This window comes from Agelaius tricolor, unplaced genomic scaffold (genome assembly GCF_023055355.1).
Source record: "Agelaius tricolor isolate 1412-34295 unplaced genomic scaffold, bAgeTri1.0.p SCAF_2, whole genome shotgun sequence".
Classification (NCBI taxonomy): Eukaryota; Metazoa; Chordata; class Aves; order Passeriformes; family Icteridae; genus Agelaius; species Agelaius tricolor.
In genome coordinates, this window is record NW_027269262.1 from 61,185,438 (window position 1) to 61,207,814 (window position 22,377).

The 22,377-nt window shown below is 40.7% G+C and overlaps 1 protein-coding gene across 5 annotated transcripts in view; it reads left to right on the forward strand.

Annotated features, from left to right (window-relative positions):
- The window catches only part of SGK3 (serum/glucocorticoid regulated kinase family member 3), a 55,454-nt gene that overhangs the window by 14,806 nt on the left and 18,271 nt on the right, over positions 1–22,377 (forward strand). The window contains exons 1-4 of one of the 5 annotated variants that reach the window (XM_071420446.1): positions 7,229–7,587; positions 14,665–14,869; positions 19,676–19,759; positions 21,656–21,728. In XM_071420446.1, coding sequence (XP_071276547.1) covers positions 14,792–14,869; positions 19,676–19,759; positions 21,656–21,728 — 235 coding nt within the window. In that variant the 5' untranslated portion in view covers positions 7,229–7,587; positions 14,665–14,791. Of the gene's footprint in view, positions 1–7,228; positions 7,588–7,618; positions 7,744–7,800; positions 8,094–14,664; positions 14,870–19,675; positions 19,760–21,655; positions 21,729–22,377 lie in introns of those variants that run through there. The other 4 variants (XM_071420462.1, XM_071420455.1, XM_071420436.1 and 1 more) reach the window with 4 other exon arrangements.

The following is a 22,377-nucleotide window of genomic DNA, read 5'->3' on the forward strand; positions in this document are numbered from 1 at the left end:
GCAGGGACATTTTCATGTGAAACATTTAAGTAATTTGAACAATGACTTCAAGAAAATACCATATTTTTAAAATAATCTGGTTCTTACTGTCCCTTTTAAAATGGCTGTATGTACACGAAAGCTAAATGTCAATAGATACAATTTTGTGGTAATTTCTCCTACCTAGTAGTCAAGCTCCATGCTGTAATCTACAATATCTTGCCTCATTCCATGTGGTCCCTACCCTGCAACACCACAACACCTAACATCAAAAAATTGTTGACCTCAAATATTAAATACTGCCAATGTTCCTTTTTAAAGCTGCAAAATGGAACAGTGTCTTGAATTAGTATTGAGATTAGATGGATTTATTTACTTGTTGCTTATGCTCCACACTTAGATTTACAATATTCCATTACCTGGCTTCTGCTAGATTGCCATGTTATAAAAAAAAAGGTAAGTTAAAGAAAAAATTAATTTACTGGAGTCCAGAAGATGATCATCTGTACCTACTTCTTGTTGTATTGATTTTACCTGGTATAAGAGGACCATATGCATATTTAAGTAAAATATTGCTGATGTGTCTTTATATAAATCCTTTCTGAAACTCATTTAAAAGTTCAGACTCACATGTACCTTCAAACACTGACCCATAGTTCCCATGACAGAAAATGTGAAAATGAAAATGTTCTTGGAGAACAAAAATCAGACTCTCTGGCTGGTGGATGAATGTACATCTACTCCATGGGTCAGGAATAGCATTGGAAATCTGGAAAACCTGGGAAATGACTAGGTAAATAAGTAAGCAAAGTAAGGTCAGCAAATAATAAACTCTTGAAACAGATTTGTCTTAAATCTGTGTCCTTTTTGGATTTTAAGATACATCTTCCTGCTTTGGTAGGTTGGGTTTTTTGCATTGTTGCTACCTTTTTTCTACTCTGAGTTGGTGCATAACAGTGCTTTAGTGGAATTGATGTGTCTTTTGCCATAAACAGTTTGTTGGAAATATTAATAGAATAGCAAAAACAAATCTGGCCGATTCTGTAGATCCTAGGCTGCCTTTAAAATGTTTTCCTTTTTGGAAAAAGCCTGTGAGCCTTTTGTGAGGGGACGTACACACCCCAAACCAAAGCCCTTGTTCAGTTTCTTTTGACTAGAATACCAGTAAATAGCTTGGAAATGCAAACGGGGTGCTTGTGTTCTTGCTCATCTCTACAATTTGAGGAAGAGCTCTTGACATTCTGGGTAGACCCCACCTACATAACATTGTGTGCCAGAGAACTTGTTTACCAAAGCATGTTTGTTCACCCCAGCCTGTATTTGCAATTCTAGGAGAACGTGCTGTAGCTGGGATTCAGGAGGCTGAAATAAGAAACATCCATACAGAATTACCACTTAGAGAGATTTTTTTTTCTTTTATACATAGCTTTGCTATACCTTCCTGCACAAACCGCTCAGATCTCCTGGAAACTCAGAGACTTGACCTATTTTATAGAACTGTATTTATAAATGGAATTCCAAAGAGTCTTTGTTGAGAGCAAAATGCGGGTCATACAGTGCTGTTAGTTGGGAGGGGCTTTTGACAATTTATACTTTATGGGCTGTATTTGATAACTTCAGCTTCACAGTGTTTACCAGTGCAGTAATTTTTTACTGTTTTTAATGCATGTCTGCTGAAACTAGTCCCAGAACATGTCAGCATGTACCAATAAGCTGGATATGTGACATGTCAAGCACATGTGTTGCTATATGCATATAAAGCAGCTGGGTATCTTTGTCCTTTTGTTATCTATATATTCCCTTTTGTTATGTGTGTATTCACCCTTGGTGGGAAGCCAGGTCCAATGTGCTTCTCTTTTTCCTCATATTCTTGGAACCCATGTAAATCTTTTGTGCTTCCATGTGAGCAAGTGGAGGTGGCTTGAGGCAGCATCCACACTGTGGGTCTCTGAGATAATTGATACCTAAGGTAAACTAGGCTATCAGGAACTCAGCATTCACACTGTTCTTCTTCTGGGAGCTGAACTGGTTTGTGGAGGTTTCACCTGGGCACGCTTGCAGTGAGTGAGGGCAGCTGCAGGGCGAAAGGAGATACAGGGACCATGTGCCTTCTGATAGTTCTGCTTCTCCTAAGGACACAGCTATGGTTGGGTAATATCTCCTGGTTGAACCCTGCCAGCTCTTGGAGTGATAAGTGAACAGGATGTAAACAGCAGGGTTTCGGTCAGACAGTTCATGTGTACGGAATTCACCATTCACTTTAAATGCCTTACATGCTAAGCAATTTTCAGAAACTAATCATTGAAAAAAGTGAAAATAACCTGAGAAAAAGTACTCCATATACAGTAGCAATAATACATTTTGGTGTGTGCATGAGGAAAGTACTTGAGGATGAAATCAGGAAAACAGAGATATATGTATTGAAATTGCAGATATGGTATTTCACTGCCCAATTTTGCATTTTTACTTTGAAATTCCATCATTCATTTATGCTATTGGCAGAATGCTTGCTTGTGTACTAGTGTTCCTTTAGTATGCTTCAGTTGATTTAAGCCAGTTTTCTTCTGAGCTTCTGTGAAGAATTTCTTTGATGTGGTGCTGCTGTCATTTTTCTGGTTCATGTTATACACACTCTGTGATGTTCACGAAATGATGCAGTTTATTACGGTTTGTCTATAGTTTTCCATCATTTTGATTTGTGGTGTTTGCTATGCTGAGGAAGAGTCCATGTGGTGTTGTTGCAGATCGTGGTTTGGATGTTCATTAACCTCTGTGCTCCAGGACATTCTTCTTGTAATACTCATGGATCATCATCTTTGTGTCTGGAGTGCTGGAAAACTGGCAGTTCACTATGTCACTATGAATGAAACCTCCTTTTACTTGCCAAATTCTTATGCTTTGTCAAAAGATAATACTAAATCTCTCAGCCGTGTTTAGGAGGCTTGGGGTGGTTTCTGGTGGGTTGGTTAGTTTGCTTGGGAGAAGGGGTTGAAGTATATGTTTGCAGTGAATCAGTCTTTTAAGTATTCATTTCATTCCTTCAGATTGAAAGACTGTCATTTGAAGACATTCTGTAGCTGATCTAGCGTACAAAAAGAAAGTAGGGAAAAAACCATTTCCTCTGTGCAGCTCATGTAAAACTGAACCATTACTCAGACTCCTCTAATAAGCACATCCATGCAACTGTGAAAATGAGTTAAATGAAATCTATTAATATGCATACATTCATTAAGTGTTACAAAACCAGCTTTGGTAAAGAACAGTTACCTGGTGATACTGTTGCTTGCACCTGCATTGTGAGCTTTAAATCTTGCCAGCTGGCGTTTCTTCCACAGTTTTAACTCTCAGGCTTTCAGCTGGTTCACTTTCCCACCCAGTGGCTTCTTTTGCCTGATGTTGTCCATGTAGCCTGTGTTTCCTGGTAATCTCATGAGCCCAGAGAGTCTCTCAGGATGCTGTTTTCTCCAGTACACAGCTCTCAGGTGCCACGCTTTGCAGGGCTGAAGGCCGGGTCCCCACTGGCCCATGCCCAAACCTCTTCTGTTCCTAATCAGGCAGTGGGGTATGAGCATGGCCTAATTAGCTGCCAGACAAGATGGCTGGAAAGCAGTGTGAGAGTAACCCATAGAACAGGGCAGGTGCATATCTGTCTTCATGCATTTATGGGGTCTTTGTGGCAGCCAGAATCCCTGGTGTTAGACAGCATTTGCCTGTGTCTTTGTGAGGCCCATCCATTGCAGCCCGAGGCCTTTCTGAAGGGCAATGTCCTCAGACTGCTCAGTGCTGTGCAGGTGGGTACAGCCTGCTGGAACTTGGGCTCTTTGATTAAAACAATTGGCACATGTGATGTTAACTGCAGTGGCCATGAGTTGTTTCCTGAATGAAGTCTAAGTCCAGGGCTTGATGGGCTAAAGGCTAACAATAATTATTTAAAAGATTGTTTCATATCTATTACCGTATCATGTTTGGAGGGTTTTGAACAGACACATTTGGTTTAACTGGAGTTAACAGTTGGCAAGGTACTGCCACAGAAGAAGCTTTAATTCCAGACACCATCTCATCTTTGTGTCCAAATCTCTTGACTATTAACAGTCTGTTCTGGGGCAAGGAGGTTGTGTTTTCCTTTGTGTGAGGATACAAAGCTTGGTGTTAACCGAGATAGGCTTAGATATTCCTTTGAAGATGCAAGAACTGAAATGGAGAGCTGTGGTGTTAATGCTTGAAGCTGATAGTGAAGTAATGATTTTGTTGCTCAATGACCTGCTGTCTTTTAGAAGTAACTAAAATTCTTGGACTACGCTTGTCAAGTGGTTTAGGCTGTGCTTTTTGTGTGAATATTTGAATGCATACAAAAGTTTCACATGGTATATTCAAATGGAACAGTATTCACTAGCAAAACTCCTGGCTGCATTTAAACAAGTCATCTGTATTCCTGCTTGTCTTTGTCTTAAAATGTTTTTTTATGCTCTGGTTTCTTCTATATAGGTCTCTTGATGTTATAAAATGAGACTTGATCTTTGGTCAGGGACAAGGTTTTCATACTAATTTAAGGACATTTGCAGTAAAACCAGAATTTAATAGTTCATATTGTTGCTTCCTGCTCTTCCTGGGCTTGGGGTAACATGTTAAAGGTACTCTGCATTCCTGTGACCTCTCACATTTGCTGTGGGTTGAGATGGGTCCTTCATTTCTCTTCTCTCATATTTTCCACCCCCACCACCCAATCACTGATATTCCTTGAGCAAAGGCTTAAAATAGTTGGGATGGCAGCACACTACATGGATTTGTAACATTCCTTAGAAGCAAAGTACTGCAAAGCGGTGGAAATGAGGTTCTTTGTGTGTATTACTGCCCAGAAAACATAAATGGGGAATGCAAGGGAGTTCCTGGGGACAAAAATGTCAGAGTGAATGCTGACCTTTAACTTCACTAAAAGGCAAGCTGAGTTCCATGCATTTCTCTGTGTGCTATGCAGTTAACCACCAGGTATCCACCTTAACATTAGAATATTAGCCTTTAAAAGCTCATCAAGCAAATCTGTAAATTACAATTTATTTAAATTTTAGGACCTTAACAGTGTTTTGCATAGCATGATGCACTAGACAGATGAATGTACTGTGGAATTCGTTCAGGCAAATTACAATTTAAGGATATGTACCGTGTTGCTAATCTCTAATTACCTACTCCAGAATAGGGAGAAGAACTGCATAAAATTAACTGCTCGACAGCCCAGTCTTCAGAGGGATGTTCAGTGTGAGGAAGGACAAAAAGCTGCTCTTTAGTCAAAAGTTTAGGGCTTAGACTGTGAGACAGAGTTAAATTATCTCCAAGCCAGGGTCATCTTCTCACCTTTCCTGGGTTGAGGCTGTACTGTAAATCAGTCCAATAGCTCCATTTAACTGATCTGCTGACAAGTGAATGATTAACTGAAAACTATCAAGCAGACAGAAGCAGAACACTGCTCAACAACTGCAAAGTAAAATAGCTCTTGAATACAGATTACCTGACTAAATTATTTGCCAATGAGTTATTCTAGCTGACTGAAGTTCAGAAGCATTCTGGTCTGGGGCTCACCATGAGAAGTCCTAACAAAGCCTCTTTAAATCCTCTCCGTGAATGCAGAGGCAAATACCTTGGCAGATCCAAAGGAGCAGAGAAGGCTGTTGCTACAATGCCAAGTCTCAATATCTAGCAGTACCTATCCAAAACCACAAAACTCCAAAATCAGGAAAGGGCAGGTTAGGATGGTAAAATTCCTCATTTCTTCCTGTGTGGACTCTACTGAAATGGAAGCTTGTGATCCAGTTGAGTTGTAGCTTGTGTGGACACAGCTACAACACACTAATCCAAACACTGACGTATTTTAAAAACTGCCAGACTGCTTCTCTGATTTGTTTTTGGAGAATGCTTGGATCACTGTCAGTGCCTGACACATGAGTGTAGTATTATGCAGGAATACTTCAGCAGCAGCACTGTTCAGAAACAGGATCTCCTGAATTGCTGCTTGCCAGATACTTGCCAATACCTGTGACTGTTGAAATGAGCACCGTCATGTCCTGTCAGGCCCAAATACAAGTCTTGTGAAGGCAGGCCTGTAGAACATGGGGCTTCTCCATAATCAATGGAACAGTTCCTCATGACAGCTTGTGGGGTTTTGGGGACACCCTTGTGTTACAGTGGTAATACAGTGGAGTGGGCTGCAGTATTTTCACACTTGTGTTCATTCTCTACATTGCCTTTGAAATCCCAAGAAACATTTCAGGTATTTATAGGGAGGAAGCTAAAATGGCATAGGCTGTTAACTCATGCTGAGTGTTACCATTTGCATTAGATATTCCCTGCCTCTTAAGCCTTCTCTGAATGTTTGAAAGCATAGCAGATCCTCAGTAAACATGAGGCTTTACGTTAATGGGTGTGGTGGTCTTTTCTGTTAAACAGAATCCATGCTAACTCCTGTTTGTCTCACACTTTTAGATCTCGTTAACAAAATAAAGTGAGGAGTGATACTGTCATTAGAGGAGCTTTTTCCCCCCCCCCCCCTATAATTTTTATTTTTATAACTGTTTTATGGCCTCAATTTGCTCAGAAGAACTTAGCAAGTTACAGATCATTTTAAGACATCTGGTTGAATTTTAGTGGGGGTGTTGAAACTTACCCCTGAAATTTCAGAGGTTGCAGAAATAGTTCCCTAAACAGTGCTAGATATCATACAAACCTATCTCATTTCCCCTGTGTTATTTCAAACCTGTCTCATTTCTGTGGGCTCTTGCCCATACAGCAGGAGAGCCGTCATTACAGCGGCTGGTTGGCTTAATGACGGCCTTGCCGGTGGATTGTGGGCACCCCTGGGCACACTGAAGAGTTAAACTGACACCCCTCGTGTGCGCAGGGGTGTTTTAAAGTTATTTTTACCCGAGCGTTGCTGTTTTTCCAGAGTTTCTGTGGGGAGCCGCCCAGCAGAAGCAGGAATATCCCCCTAGGGGCTGGGGAGGGGAGAGGGGACTGAAGCCTTGGGATTAGGGGAAGTAAAAACTTGCCCCTAAAACAAAATATGGTTTTAAAAGTGTTTTATTTTAGTGTGGCTATATGGATATAGGGCGGGAGGGGGAGAGGATCTCGCCTCCCGGCCCCGTCCCACAGCTCGGGGCAGGCCGGGCTCCGCGCTCCGCGGAGCGCTGCGCGGGCGGGCGGGCAGCCTGGCGCCGCGGGCGGGGAGGGGCGGGAGGCGGCAAGGAGAGAGGGAGGGGGAGAGAGAGAGAGAGAGAGAGGGAGGGCGGCCGCAGCCTCGGCGCCCAGGCGGAGCCGCCTTTCCCTTTCCCTTTCGCCGCCGAGCCCCGAGCGCGTTACCCTGCGGGGGCGGGCGATGGCTGCGCGGGGCAGCGGCGGCGGGCGCTGGGCCGGGAGCCGGAGGAACAACGCCTGAACTTCCTAGAAGTCGAGGAGCCCAGAAATAGTTGCTGGGGTGAAGGCGAGAGACGCTGGATTTCCTTCCCGAGGTCCTCGCGGTGCGGCGAAGCCGGTGGCTGCGCCCGTGAGGAGGAGGAGGAGGAGGAGGAGGGGGAGGAAGAGCAGCAGCATCAGGAGGAGGTAGAGGAGGAGGAGGAGGAGGTAGGTGCGGGTCCGTGGTACCCAGGGAGGGGAACCGGAGCGGCCTCGGCGCCGTCGTTCTCCTCCTTCTCCGAGTGGTTCGCAGCCAGGACGTGCTGCTGTTTCGGAAGAGCAGCACTGAAGCGTCTTAGGCAACGCTGCTTTGTCGAAATTCAGGTACCCTTGAGGAATTCAATTTTGTGGAGGTTAATTAAAAGGCTGTTGTACAGTATTATGGCTAAAGCTCTTTTGACAGCTCGTCCTTTCTTTTTTTTTTTTTTTTTGTGTGTGTTTATGTGTGTTTTCCTCCTCTAGCAGCTCATAAAGGTGTTACTGCTGTTTCTGAACGTGCAGTAGTTTTGCAGAATGGAATGCGCCTTTCTTGTTCCCCATTAAACTTAGGATACGTTGTCATGTGGGTAGTGCATTTCATCACAGCACAGCAGTGTCACCTGAATGGCCTTACGGTTCTTCTTGCACTGAAGGATTCTGTGAATATCACTTGCTGCAGTGTCCTTGTAGCTAAGGTTTGTTTATAACTTTTTTCAGACATTCCAAGTGGTTTTATAGACACACACAGAATGAGACTGTATTTTTAAGGTTTGATCTTACTCTATTTTGGAGTCTTCTAACATTAGTGTTGTTTCAGTCTCAGTGTCTAAATATAGTTCTGACCTTTTTTTTTTCTTCACCTGCACATCAGTCTCTTCAATGACTGTAATATGAACTAATGGTAAAAACAGAAGCTGCATATGGAGGAGTATTTTCCTGAAGGCTTTATGATACTTTAGATTTCAGGAAAAATTGTTACTAGCTTTTGGAAAGCATGTTGGAAAGTTCAGTGTTGTTAAGGTAATCTCCATGCATGGTATTTCTTGTAACATAAAGCTAGAAAACTGACCTATTTCTTAAAGGATACTTTGAGATTCTCGTTTAGATCAGAAATGCAGCACAATTGACTTGCCCATGTCAGTGAGAAGTACTGGTTGTTTTAAAAACCTTGGCAAAGCTGAAGAAGTAGGCACTAGTGATTACATGATAATGTAACATAATAATAATAACAACATAATGTGTTAAAATTGCTTTCCAGCCTCAAATTCCCACCTGTGATGTAAATTACAGCCTCACCACATCTGATGCTATTGCACTAAATTCTGTTTTCTGTACATAAGCCACTAATCTGTGAATCCTTATGAACTGAACCTTCTCATTCTCGGTGCAGTGCAGAAATATGTGAGAGTTCAGTGTATGCTCTCACCTGTGGGAGTCTGTAGACTGTCCCTGAAGAATGGATGTAGAATACTTGTGGTTGCACTGATGTAACACAATGAATCAACTGGTGGTGAACTGGATGGGCAGTTTGTATATTGCTAAAGGGTCTTTCTCCTGCTTGCTTTTTATATTCCAGTGTTTAATTTGTTGCCTTTTTATTATCCAACAGATTTATAGTTCTAGGCAGCCATCAGTTCTGTAAAGCCCAGACTTCAAAAGTGATTTCTGGATTGTGGCCTGTAACTTGGATTTACATATCCATTATGTTATTATCCAGCTATATTCTGTTATATGGATTTTACCTTTTGCTGATTACAGTACATAAAACCCTGGAACTCTCTCCATGTTCCATGTGTTAGCACTAACATCCCTCTTAAACAGATTGGAATTCTGTATTTATGTAGTGAAACTGAGGGAGAGCCATTGGTGACTTCTGTTGAAGGTCATGTAAGAACATGTCCAGTATATCTGGAATTGAAGTGTGGTGTTCTCTCATTTCATTTTCATCCAGAGGGGTACAGTGAGGCTGGATTGTTTGCCTGGTGTTTACTGAAGTCTGACTGCCCTCTTATGTAGAGCCGACTATGTTGCAGGTGGCTGCTGTCAGCTGTCTGTAAGAGCTCTTCAAAGTAGTTTATGGTGCTGTTGCTGCAACTCCTGAGCTGTGCTATCCTTAGGCATCTACATTTAAAATTTAATTGGACCTGGTGTATAGGCAGACTGAGAAAGCACACCAAGAAATGTGCAGGTAGCAAGTGTGGATTTTTTTAATATATATTCTGTTGTTTGTGTAAGTTGTACCATCTGAGACACAGTGATCCTTGTGGGTACTATGGACACAGGCTAAATGGAATTACTGGAGAATGGAATTACTAAGGAGATGTGTTCAGGATTAAAAGACAGCTTCCTCTTACGGGCAGTATTTGTTCTTAAGACCTGTTTTATTACTCAGGGTTTGCTTACCACAGCAGAGAACCTGTGTTCCATCATGTAATAAATATGAATGCAAATAGGTCTAATCCAAGCCATGAATCTTGTTATAGACCAGTTAAGAGTAATTTATGGGAGCTTCTTTTGGGAGGTGGGGCAGAAGGGATGTTCTTGGGTGCAGTACAGTCATGGGAAGGTAATGTTTGCCTGACTTCTTCAAAGTAAATTTGATAGAGACAGAAAGAGGGTAATTACTTATTTCATTCCTTTGGCTGCATTTTCACTTCACTTGCAGTCCTTTCCTGTAACTAGAAAGATTCAGTTGAATTGGACTTTGCCCATGTTGCTGCAGAGGAGTGGTGCTACTAGAAATTTTTAAAACTGTTAGGTAGTGGGTGGATGTGTAAACAGGGAGCTTTTTCCTTTATAGTAGTGGCTGAGTTCTCAACTCTCTCAAATTATACTCTAGAAAGGATTGTGGAGTTAAGCCAGGGATTGACTAGAGTATTTTGGTTAGTGCTATGTTTTTTAATTCAGGTGAAGTCTTGCTAGAGGTCTACCATGGTGTCTAGTGTTACTGTATTAAAAATTGTATGTAATGTGATATTTAAAAGGATGTATTTTTGTGAATGAAACCTGTTTTCTCCAGAACCTTGTTATTAAACAGCTTCTGGCCATCCCTTTCTCTTTAGAGATTAGCAATCTGTGTTTTGCCTTTGACTTTTTATGAACCACTTGACTTCACATGCAGTGCCTCATCCTGTATTTCTGTTGCACTGGATTCTGAATATCTTGTCTCCCATTTCCTGTGTGTCAGCTGCTCTCTGGTAACAAGAATGGGACACTATTTCTCCATAGAGAAGTTGAGAAAAAGTTGACTTTCTGGGTTTTCTACAAGATTGTGTAAGGCCCAGTGATATGTTGAGCCATTATCAGTGCATTTGTGGAGAAGACTGAGGAAGTGATGAAAAGCATGCCAAAGGTGATACTTTTTCTAAAGTTAGAAGAAATAGGGTAGTGTTAATAGTGAATCATAGGAGTGCCTCCTGTGCCTTGCTTTCAGTTTTTTTATATGCAGACTCCTTCTGTAATTGGAATCACAGGTGAGATTTTCAGCAGCTGGCTTAATGATGGTTCAGTCCCAAACTAAGTCCTTCAGGGCAGATGATTAGTGTATAGGGAAGTGCCTATATGCTGTTCCAGTGGATATGGATCCTGGTGATGCCTCCAAACATGCTTGCAGGGAGAGTCTCTTGGGGGTTTTGTCTGTTCTTGTCCCTGCTTCCCTTGTCTTACTCAAAGAGTGAGTGTAATTTGCCCTGGCCTTAGAGGTATTTAAGGCAATGTGGCAGCAGCTGGAGAGGCACCAGATGAGTACACAATTACCTGATCTAGCCTTGGATATTCTAGGCAGAGGTTGAAGCATAAGCACCCAGGAAAAGGATCTTTTGATTATAGTGCTACCATCGTTAGGCCATTACCATTTTAAAAAGAAGAGAAAATGTTTCAGTCCAGAATAAAACAGTCTGATTAAACTTCAGAAACCTTTTCTAATACAGTTTGCTTATGCAGAAGAGAGTAAAAGGAGGATGCCACGCACTGCTAAACTATGTTGTATTTGCCTGTTGCATGCAGCTATGAGGAAGCTGTACTGAATATTTTATAGTCAGGTATTCATTTGTGGGTGTCGTAGATTTGTGTATGCTCTCATGGTGTCAGGGTTCTGCTATTGCCATGCTCTTTCTTTACTGCAGGCAAGGGTCAGCCTGAAAATTGATGTTGTTGTGGCTTCCTGCAGGAAACAGTGAAAATACTGCTGGCTTGTATAAATCCATGGAGAGAATGGACAGTGTAGCTGTTGATAGGCTTGAAACTGTGCCAGGAGGACTGGTGACTTCTGATCTACTCTTAACTTTTTCTGTGCTTTCTCCTGTTCCAGGCCTCCGTAAGCCTGTTTAAGTTTCAGCTTTTTCTGGACAACACTGGTTTCAGCATTAATCTGTCTTGCAGGTTATCTACATTATCTACATCTTTCACTAGTGGCCAAGTTTGATTTGAGGGGACTTACTTTGATATGTGGTTTTCTGAAGTTCCCTTCCCCTTTGGTCTGTTATCAAAGTTGAGCCAAGAGGCTGCTTGTTTTTAGTTCCAGGAAATGCTGCAACCAGAGGTAGAGATCCTCTGCTGACTGTATCTGTTAAACTCACTTGTACCTGGCATCCTTTAAAATTCTGCAATTTCCACTTTTGAAGCTGTGGATTAAAATGTCTCTACTGTTTTCTCTCCATTACTACTTCATGTAGTTATCACAGCATTAGTGATTTTACCTGCTGTTTAAACTACAGCTGTGTTCTTAACTGCAGGGTGGTAAAGATTAAGGCAAGTCTGTCCCTATTTCTGTAGTCAGACCTACAGATGTAAGAAGCTCTCAAGAGCTGATATGCTCAAGGCAAATAGAAATTGAAAGAAAGCTCTGATCCTCTGGAGCTTAGTGGCAGAGTGAAAATGCAGTTCTTCCAAGTTTGTCAGTTCAGCTTAGTGTTGGTGACCCAGGCACGGCTCAGAGGAGATGCCTCAGGGAAAGAAAATAATCACAGCCAGTGATCTTCCAGGCAGCTTAAAGAACAAAATGTGAACATTACAGTTTTGGTTTCTCAGATGATTTATTTTTCATCTCCCCAGTAAGATGAATAAATTCTTCCTGAATTAATCTGGTTGACACTTCCTCCTTTTGTTTTTCAGAGGTCTTTCAGCTTCAGATATGAAATAAAGCTCAGTCTTCCAAGACTACAGCTTTTAATCCATACAGCTCCTGTACTGGCATTTAAAACTCTGACACTAAAAATAAGAAACTGAAGGGATGAGAGAAATACAGCCTGTATTGTGAAATTGAGTACAGGCATCTTGGAAACCTTTGTAACAAACATTGGTTTATAAGAGGAGAAGGACAGTGAGTGATATTAATCAGGGAACACCTAATCCATTTTAAAGCTTTACTTGTTTTTCTGTGATGAGCAGTAAGACAGATAAAACACAGGGGCTTATGCTCAGTTCCTGACACTGGACCTGAAGTAGATAAAGGTTGACACAAGTGCTTAGTAAAGTCTAAGCTTAGTGAAACACTTACTGGAAGTGGTGCCTGTTGACTGTTTTAGTGGACCTGTTATGATGGGGAAGAGCTCAGTTAACCTTTACATCTCAGTTTTAGTGTGTGGCAATGGGAAAGCACTCTTAATCTCATGCTGGTATAAAATTGTGGAAGGTGTGCCTTGCAACAAAGCTTTTAACAGTAGCTTTCCAAAGGAAAAGGGAAACCAATTTGAAACCCATGGTCTGTGTAACTGTGTTGAATGAACTGTGTTGTAGTCAAATAAAGGTGGGGAGAAACTTAACCCTGCTCAACACTGTAATTACCTAATTGGTGAAGTAGGGAACAATCAAATTAAAGTAAATGCAGTTTACTAAAAATAATTTTCTGAATATCTTGCAGTATGGGATGATCTGTCACTTAGCTGTGATTATAGTGGTTGTAAACATTCCTTTTTGTTCAGGTCATCAGATAGATCTTTGAAAATTAACTTAATTTTAAATGGCAAAAAAAGAAATAACAACATGAAGTTTGATGATCTGGCTTTTGAGAGCAAGAAAAATAGTGAGTTGACTGACTGAGACTAGTTGAGTATCGAGAATAAATCTTTTCACTGGATTCCAGGAGCTTTGGCCTTTGTGCCAACATAAATATGGGTGTCTCTCTAATAGCAGAATTGCATGGGATTAGTTTGTGCTTTTTGGAAATTTATGATATGAAATATAGAGTTTACTTTTATACTTCCCTGTTTTAAGAAAATAGGGAGTCAGTGTTGAACTGGGCACTCCTTTTTCCTCTGGCTATTTTGAAGAGATGAGGTCTCCCTCTTTCTAAGCCACTTCTCTCATGTTTGTGAGTTGATCAGACACATCTTGCTCTAAAGCTGTGCTGCATTCAGTGAAGCAGTTCAGATGGCTGTGCTGTGCTGGCCCAAACAGAGGTGTGTAGCTATGCAACATTAATTTTGGCTGCTATAAGCGCTTCTGAAGCTCCTGTTGTTATCAGTGGGGTCCAGTAAATAATGTGCTAGTTCTCAGGGCAGGTGTGGGAAATGCTGTCCTTCTGTGAGTAAAGAGGCATCTAGTTGACACTAAGCATTCTGCCTTTTTGATGGCTTTATTCTCAGTCTCTTGTGTTGTGCCCTTCTCACATTCTGCAAGGAAACTTAACTGTTACTGAAGGGAAGGGATGACCTTACACCCTGTGTTCTGCCAAACACAAAGCATGCCTGGTAAGGGGAAGGAGGGGCAGAGAAGGTAAATATTCAGACAGACACATGATGCTGCCTCTGTCCCTCTCTAAAATTCAGATGAAAAATTCGTTTTCCTCATGTCGTCTTTGATCTCTGATGTGACATTTAAATGCGCTCAGCACGTTCTGACAAATCTGAAGTGCCCTCTGGTAGAGATTCATGCAGTTGAAAACCTTTGGTATTGAAATAAATTGTTCTGAATGTAAGAGTTGGTGGCATTTCTCAGATGTCTGATACCAGGTTGTCATCTTCAATTATTTCTTCATGCCCTTTGTTCCTACAAAGTATTCTCTGTAGTGGGCCCAAATCTGTTTCCAGTATGTCTACATAGCTCAATGAGCTTTTGGATGCACTTGTGTCTTTGGAGAATGTGAGCGATTTCAGTGAAACAACAAAGAACTACAAGCATGAAAGTTTATAAAATAGCCATGATTGTGGCTTTTTATGTACATATTAATGTGCATTTCCTGCCAGCAAAAGTTCTTGTCACACAGGTTTTCAGCAATGTGAGTTAAGAGCTCCTGTACTTAAATTTTCCTTCTATGTTCACTTTAAGATAACATGATGGAATTCAGATTTTCTCAAGAAAACCTGCAGATCTTGGACCAGTACCGTTGACGAGACCTCCTGATTGCAACACCCAGAGCAGGGTCCTGGAACGAATTTGCCACAAGAAGCACACAATGGATCTCAAAGAGAGCTGCCCAAGCGTTAGCATTCCCAGCTCTGATGAACACAGAGAGAAGAAAAAGAGATTTACTGTAAGTATGTAGGAGAGTAAGCACTGTGAGCCAAGGCATAGACTATTGGTGCCTAGCAGTGCTGCTTTCTTCTGCTACTAAGCTTGGTATAATTTTCAATAGGTTTATGGAAATCAGATTCCTTGCTCTTGTGAGCAGTGGCCATGGTCCAGTGTGAAAAGTTGTGAATATTTTACAGTGTTTACCTGTATTGCTTTCTGCATAAAGAACTTACCTTTACAATTTTCTGCTGATTTTATCCCAAAATAGCTGCATTTGCTTGTATAAAATATTTAAGTATCCAAGTACAGGGAGAATATTCTGGTACCATTTTTGGCATTCTACATGATTTTTCATGAAGACATTTATTTTATAAAGGGATAAAGTGTGAATTTGGTTCTCTGTGGGGGCTTGTTTTTTGTTTTAACATCCATTCTTTCACAGATATCCTATTATACTATTGTAATTTTTTTGTGTAAAATGAAAAAAAAAATATAAACCATCAAAAAAATATAAACCAAAAAAAAAAAAGTTTTTTTCAAAACCTTTTTTTCTGTCTTCCTTCCTGTTTCTGATTCTAATGCTTATGAGTTTTTTCCTATCCTGTTCCCATTTCCTTGTCATTTCTCTCCCTCTTCCTTTCTTTACCTTCTAGTTTGACTTTCTGGTTGTGAAGTCTTCCTATTGTGTGGGAAATTCTTTGCATTGCATAGTGAAAAATAAAGTAGTGTGGTATGGATTTTTGTTTGTCTTCTATATAACCCTAAATGGCAAGATCAAAATACTTCCTTTAGAAGGCTCAAACTGTTTCGTTGCTCTTGTGCAACTTCCTCTAAGATTTTTTTTTTCATTGAGTGAGTTAGTCACTCTTCAGATGAGGAATGCAAACACTGTGGAAACAATATGGAGTTGCTGTCTGAAGAATACCACAAAGCAACATTTTACTAGGACTTATGTTGTCTCCTTTTCCTCTTCACCTCCCTTTTTTGGAGAATAACAGTGCTCTTTGATTCTATAAGTGTGTCAAGATGTAGCTTGGGGAAGGAGTGTTCCAGTAAAGGGAACTTTAAAAAGAGAACTTTACTAATTCATTAAACCTCTGCATTCATGTGAAACTCAGGTGAGCAGAAAAACCTTTGTAAAAGTCTAAACTTGAGCAGAGCAGTTCTGTTGCCTCAGTGCTGGCAGTTCTGCAGTTAAAATTTGCCAGTGTGGTACATTGAGTATGTACTAACATTGTGGTGTCCAGGTCATTTTACCTGAAGGTCTGTGAGACAGCCTGGGCAGTGTAAAGGCACTTTCTTGGGGAGTGCCCTTGAGAAAACAGTATGGAATACCAGAAATGAGAGGCAGAGAGAGGAGGGGGGAAGGAATCCAGCCTAGATTACACTGTGCAGAGGTCCTGCTGTCTTCTGCTTTCTGTGCCAGGGAGTAATTAGCAGCTTGACAAGAAGTGCTTTCACAACCAAGCTTTCAAATATTATCACATATATTTTAGGATTTGGTAACAGAAGTGAGGGTCATACTAAACTTCATGGTAGAAACTGTGAATTCCAGCATGTGTCAGTACTGTTACTGTTTCCCCTGTTCTGTAGCTGTGTTTAATGATGGGATCCCATCAGTACTTTGACAGGGAGTGAGAAAGGGGTACAGGGAGAAGAAGCTCTTAGCAAATTTGTAGGTATAGCTGCCTTTTGATGGCCACACTAGTGCCATTTCTGTAAGGAGCAGTAAGAAGGGTTTTCACTTGGAGTGAGAAGAAAGGTCAGAGTCATAAAGGCAAGGAAAGATTTCAGATGTCTGCATAGTCTTCACCTTACCATTGCTCACAGTGTTTCACTGCTGCTTCTGAGACTCTTCTAGAATCTAACTGGTCTGAACAGAAACTGATTTTCAGCTCAAACCTTTCAATGCCTTACTTAATGCTGGCATGGAAACAAGACAAGTATGTGCAACTTAGCTTTTGCTAGCTCTACTTTTTCCCCTCACACTTACTCTGATAAAGCATTTTTAAAAACAATGATGTCTCTGAGCAGGTATCATTCTGATAATTAAATGAGCTTTTCAGTTTTGTCTCTGGAAGTGAACTTCTCATACCTCCTGAGCATTTTCATGATCTTTTATTGAATATTTGATTTGATTTTGTTAAATACTGTATACTTTTGATATATTTACTAGTAATATTTTTTTTCTCTTTTTTCAAATGATTACATGTTTGCATTTTTTGGGCTCTGGCAGGGAACCTTTTTTGTTCCCATTTAATGCATGGCAACCAGCCTCTGTGTAAATCCACACTAGTTTGCTGTCCCTCATTTTTCAGAAGATTCAGCATTCACTTTCTCCATAAAAGGAGTAAAGTATTTCCTTGTTTTGGACCATATCTAGCCTATATTAATTGCTTTCTGTCCTTGCTGCATATTAGGTCATTCTTTTGCCTGTTTTGACAAATAGCTTTGTTTTGGGTTTCTCATTTTTTTCCGTATGCTGTTTGATGTCTGAGGCTTAATTTTCTCTTCTGACCTGTTCTCATCTCCCTTTACACCCAGATCATATACAGGCTTATTAAAAAATCTCTTTCAAGGATGCTGTTTGTCTGATTAAATCTGAAAACTTTGTCTCAGACCTGTGATGTGTAATATTAGTCCCCAGCCCTGTGGAAATTGGGAGGTTTTTTGTTTGGTTTTTTTTTTTTTTTTATTTGTTGACAGTAAATAGTTTCCTTACTTTCTCAATGATTGCCCTCTCAAAATTGGAAAACAGCCTACCTTTTTTTTTTCTTTGTTTAGTAAAAATCAAGCATTTAATCCAGGAGCAAGAGCTACCACAAACAGTTGAAGGCTTTTAATTTCAGTGACTTCTTTTGTGAAGAAATTCTACTGCATCCAGAAATAGCTGGATCCTGTCCTGTCTGTATCTAGGAAGACATTTTATGCTGATGTTTTCAAGAATTCTGTTTATTTTTCTTCCTTTTTATTTTTCTCAAAATTTTGTGGTTTTTACCCACATACTATGAGTTGTGATGCATCATATCTATGTTTAAGGAGTTTTCTAAGACCAAATTGGATTAGGAATAATTAGACTTGAAAATATTATTATCTAAGTAAGTCTGCATTCCTCCCCCCCACCTTTCTAGAAATAAGCATTGCAGATCTCTCTAATCATTACATAGATGTAGCTGAGAGTAGTAAGACAGCCCTGACATGCCATGGTTTTAGTTTTTATCAGAGTCTTAGTGGATATTGTGTGTTTTCTTACCACTCAGTGTGCCTATAACTGTTGGACTTGAAGCTGTTCCTTGGTTAAGGTGTGCAAGAGCTTTGTTGTGTGAACTGGATGACCTCATACAGGTTTTTCTATGCTCTCTTGTGTAAAAAATGTTGATTGTGTCATTGTTCTGCAGCTACTCTGAGAACAAAACTGTTTAAATTTAGCAGTTGCCAAAGAGGTGGATATCATCTCGTATCCTGAATTCTGCTTGCCTGTGCACTCTGCTCTCTGTGCTTCTGCCCAGCTACCTTGGCCCTCTGCTCATGTGTGTTGGCATTGATGTGCTGTGCAGTCATGGGGAGCAGAGGTATTTTGTGTTTGAACATTGCTTGCAGGATTTGGTTGCTGTAGAAGAGACCCAGTTCCTGAGGACAGTGCTCAAGTTTTGCAGCTGAAGCTTTTGCTGCCTACAGCGTAGGGAGGCTCTAGAGGGGGAGTGGGTTGGTTTTATGCTAACACTTGTTTAGCAGTATGAGGCAAAGTGGGTTTTCTTAGAAAGTCTCATCAGCATTCTGCTGGATGCTTCCATTCAGCTTCCTGTGTTCCCCAGGGCCAGGAACTGAGAACAGCTTATGTGAGCAGTTAGCACAGCCTGACTGCAACCCTCAGGCTGAGGAACCGATGATGGTGACTGCCACTTCCACTGTGGGAGTTAGAGAGGGAGCCAAGGTGCTGTTGCAGGGCAGAATGGGGACTGGGGCATTGGTCCAGTAGTCTGCTTTGGGAATTAGCACCGCTCTGCACTCATTTCCTTGCTGTGCCCATCCTCCTCCCTGAAGGAATAGCTGAGCTCCTTCTGGAAGTACAAGAAAGTAGAGAAGTGAAGACAGCTAATTGCCTGAGAGACAGGAGAAGCCTGCTGGACACACAGCTGCCAGCCAGGTTCATGAATCCAGGGACTGACAATCTGTCTAGTTACTGAAGTCCTCTGTGATGTGGCTTTTGAAAGGCCTGAAGTGTGCAGTGGGTTCCAGCTATACCTCCCTTCATCCCAGTGCTGTGTATTATGTTAAATAGGCTGTATTTCAGCCACAGCACCACTTCTTCCTCCCTGAACAATTGTGCCATCAGCCAGGATTCTTCTGTATTCAAGGTGTTCAAATGAACAGTTATCTTCATACCTTCCATATGTACTTTCTCTTTAGGTTTTGGTGAAGGCAGTCTTCGGTATTTTTAAATGTTTGCTTCTTTAGCATTCGTCTTTATTATGAATTATTGAGTTGTTAACAGATTTCATATTAAATTTTAATAGATGACTATCTGATGGTCAGGTGCTCTTTTTGGATATTAACTGATTTATGAAACTCCACTAAATCAATTTTGGTGTTACTTTTCGCTTACCTCGTGTTCAAAAAATTTTCTACAAAGTACCAGATTCTTTTAGTTGTTCTTTTAATCATTTCTGTTGATGTCTGTGTGACTTAGCTATAAGAAATACATGGTTTGATAAGTGCATTTACAGAATAAATTTAACAACCTGCCCTTACTTTCACCACGAGATTAAACCTGAGAAGTTTTATTAAGCTTTGTGGCCGTAACACTGTCTCCTTGTTCCTACAGGTTTACAAAGTGTTGGTCTCTGTTGGCAGAAATGAGTGGTTTGTCTTTCGACGGTATGCAGAGTTTGATAAACTCTACAACACGGTAAGCAAAAAGCAAGCTATGAAATCATGCCAGAATAGCAGAGTAATGCTTGCAGTGTTATGGTTTGAGTTAATCCTCTCTTGAGGAGTTTGAGTCAACATTTAATAACCATAGGAGTCTAATTAAAGATGATGGAGTGGGTTTTTTAAACTTCGGTTTGTTTGAATTTCAGACTCAAAATCCACTTATTTGTCACGTTTTTTATAGTTCCTTGGCATCATAGCTTAATGAAACTTCCAGCTTGGTTGTTGTCAAAACATATAAAATGTGCTTTTGTTCATGATAAAAAACCCTGCAAAACATCTAGATAGATACGTTCCTCCTAAGCAAGTGTTTTTCTTTGAAGTACTGAAAGCAATGAACAAATCCTTGTTTCTTAATAGAAATTTGGTAGTCAGTCATTGATGGCAGTTCATACCTGCAGTTTCATAGCAGGTATGATTTTTTGCACAAAAAAAATGTGGTCAGTGTTCCTAAAAAATAGCCCCCTTCAGCAACTAAGTATGGATTTCTTGGGTTTGTTGCTAGAAGAGGGTTTTGCTGTTTTTATGTAGTGGGCAAGTGGGGTAAATACCTGTTTAGATGTGAGTATGAGTTATGTGTGCTGTGTCCATACTGTCCTCCAGTTCTTTGTGTTTAGAGACCATAATTTTTGCTTTAACAAAAGAGGAAATAATTCCCCTCTGATTCCCATACTAAAATATTACCAGCTGCTTATTTGTGCCTTCCCTTCCCCTGTCTCTCTGGGAAGTAGTCAGGCCTTCTCTCTTCTGCCTCCCTGGGCATGGATTTGCATGTGGCAGTGGTCTTAAAACACCGGCTGTGAGCTTGGAAATGTTTGAGCTGAAATGCCCCTGGATTCCCTGTGCTGTTCTTTGCCTGCATGTAGCAGGGATAAACCTGTAAGGGATGTGAAAACAGAAAATCCTCCTTTCAGAGGGAATGTTGGAGATCCTGTTCCTTTGCCATGTTCTCTTGCCATTAGAATTGGCCTTGTTCTGCTGAAATTTGTTCAGCCCTGGTCTCTCTAACGTGGGCAGAGGTGAGGTCCTGGGGAAGCATAACCAGGAGGACATTTCCAGTTTCTGTTCAGAAATTTGTACAATATATACACCAAAAAGAACTTGTGCTGCTAACTGAAAGGAATACTGGTGTTGCTAAGGGAAGAATTGCCAGCTATTGTATTAGAAAACTACTCTCTTAAAAAAGATGAGAGTAAGATTGCTCTTCTGGAGCACTTGAAGGTGAAGTGAATGTAGTCGAGGCTTGATTAGTGCCAGGTTTGGGGTTTTTTTAATACATAATTCACTGTTGTTGTGTATGATCTTCTGGTCAGTTTATCAAGTGTAATAATAATTGAATTATCAAGTGCAGGATCCTAAAATAGACTGTTTATCTGCTTGTAATTTTGATGTAGGGGTAGACCACCTGTGATTTCTAAAGCTTAAAGAATGTAATTTGGACAAAACCCAGATGGCTGTATCCCCTCTATCCCATCGTAAACCTCATGCATAGAGCCCTGTGCAAGCAAGCAAATAAGAGAAAAACAAACCCAAAAGAGATAAAGAATTGATGGAGGAAGGAAGAAAAACAACACTGAAATTTGGTTTTATAACCTGGGGCAAATAATTTTGCACTGTTGCTCTAGTAGTCTGTAAAATGAAGATGAAATGGCCTTTGAATTTAAAAGGGTATGTCTATTGCAAACAAACTGAGTACAGATTGTTCTGGGTATGTTTTCTTCCCCCTTGTGTACAAGCAGAGGAAATGGCATAGTGGAGCAGAATTACTAATAATCAGGTGTTCAAACTGTTCATCAGAAAACAAACAAAATGCAATTATTTCTAGGTACTTTAATATCTAAGCACAATCCAATTTTATGTGTTTTGTTTTCAGCTAAAGAAGCAATTTCCCACCATGAACCTGAAGATTCCAGCTAAAAGAATATTTGGAGATAATTTTGATCCTGGTATGTCATCATCTTGTTATTCATTTTGTCAGTTTCTTTATATGAAAATTGATCTATTCCAGCCTACAAGAAGCTGTCTTAGATGAGTTTTGCAGCGGTCCTCAAAACAGTGACTAAAGCAAAGTTTAGTCATGCTTCAGTCAAGAGCAGGAACTAGCGTGGGTAGGTGTTTTACCTTGTGATAGTGAACGAAGCATTGCTTGCTCGCCCAGTGCCTCTCTTGCACTGAAGGCTATAGCTCCTCCCAGCCCTCCCATATTCAGGATTCTCATTCTGAACTGTCACATGTGACCTCTCTCCTATAAAAGCAAAAGCCAAACCCCAGACTCTTCCTTAGAATTATGCATAGTCCATTTTAAACTTTCTTTGTGTTACATGCCTCACAGCCATCTCTGAAAAATGAAAGAACTCAAGGATTTATCTTTGAGACTTTTGACCTCTCTGTATCTGAATGTGCTTCCTTGTACAGCTCAGGTGAAAATAAACTTCTTCTATAAGTGGAACAACAACAGGAAGCTTGTCTGATATGAGCGTGTTGTGCGCGAGATACCAGTGATAGGTGGCCATTTAGCTTGCTCTGTACACAGTGAAATACTAATGAAAGTCACTTGAAAATTCCCTTGAAGTAACCTGGGTGGCACCATGGATG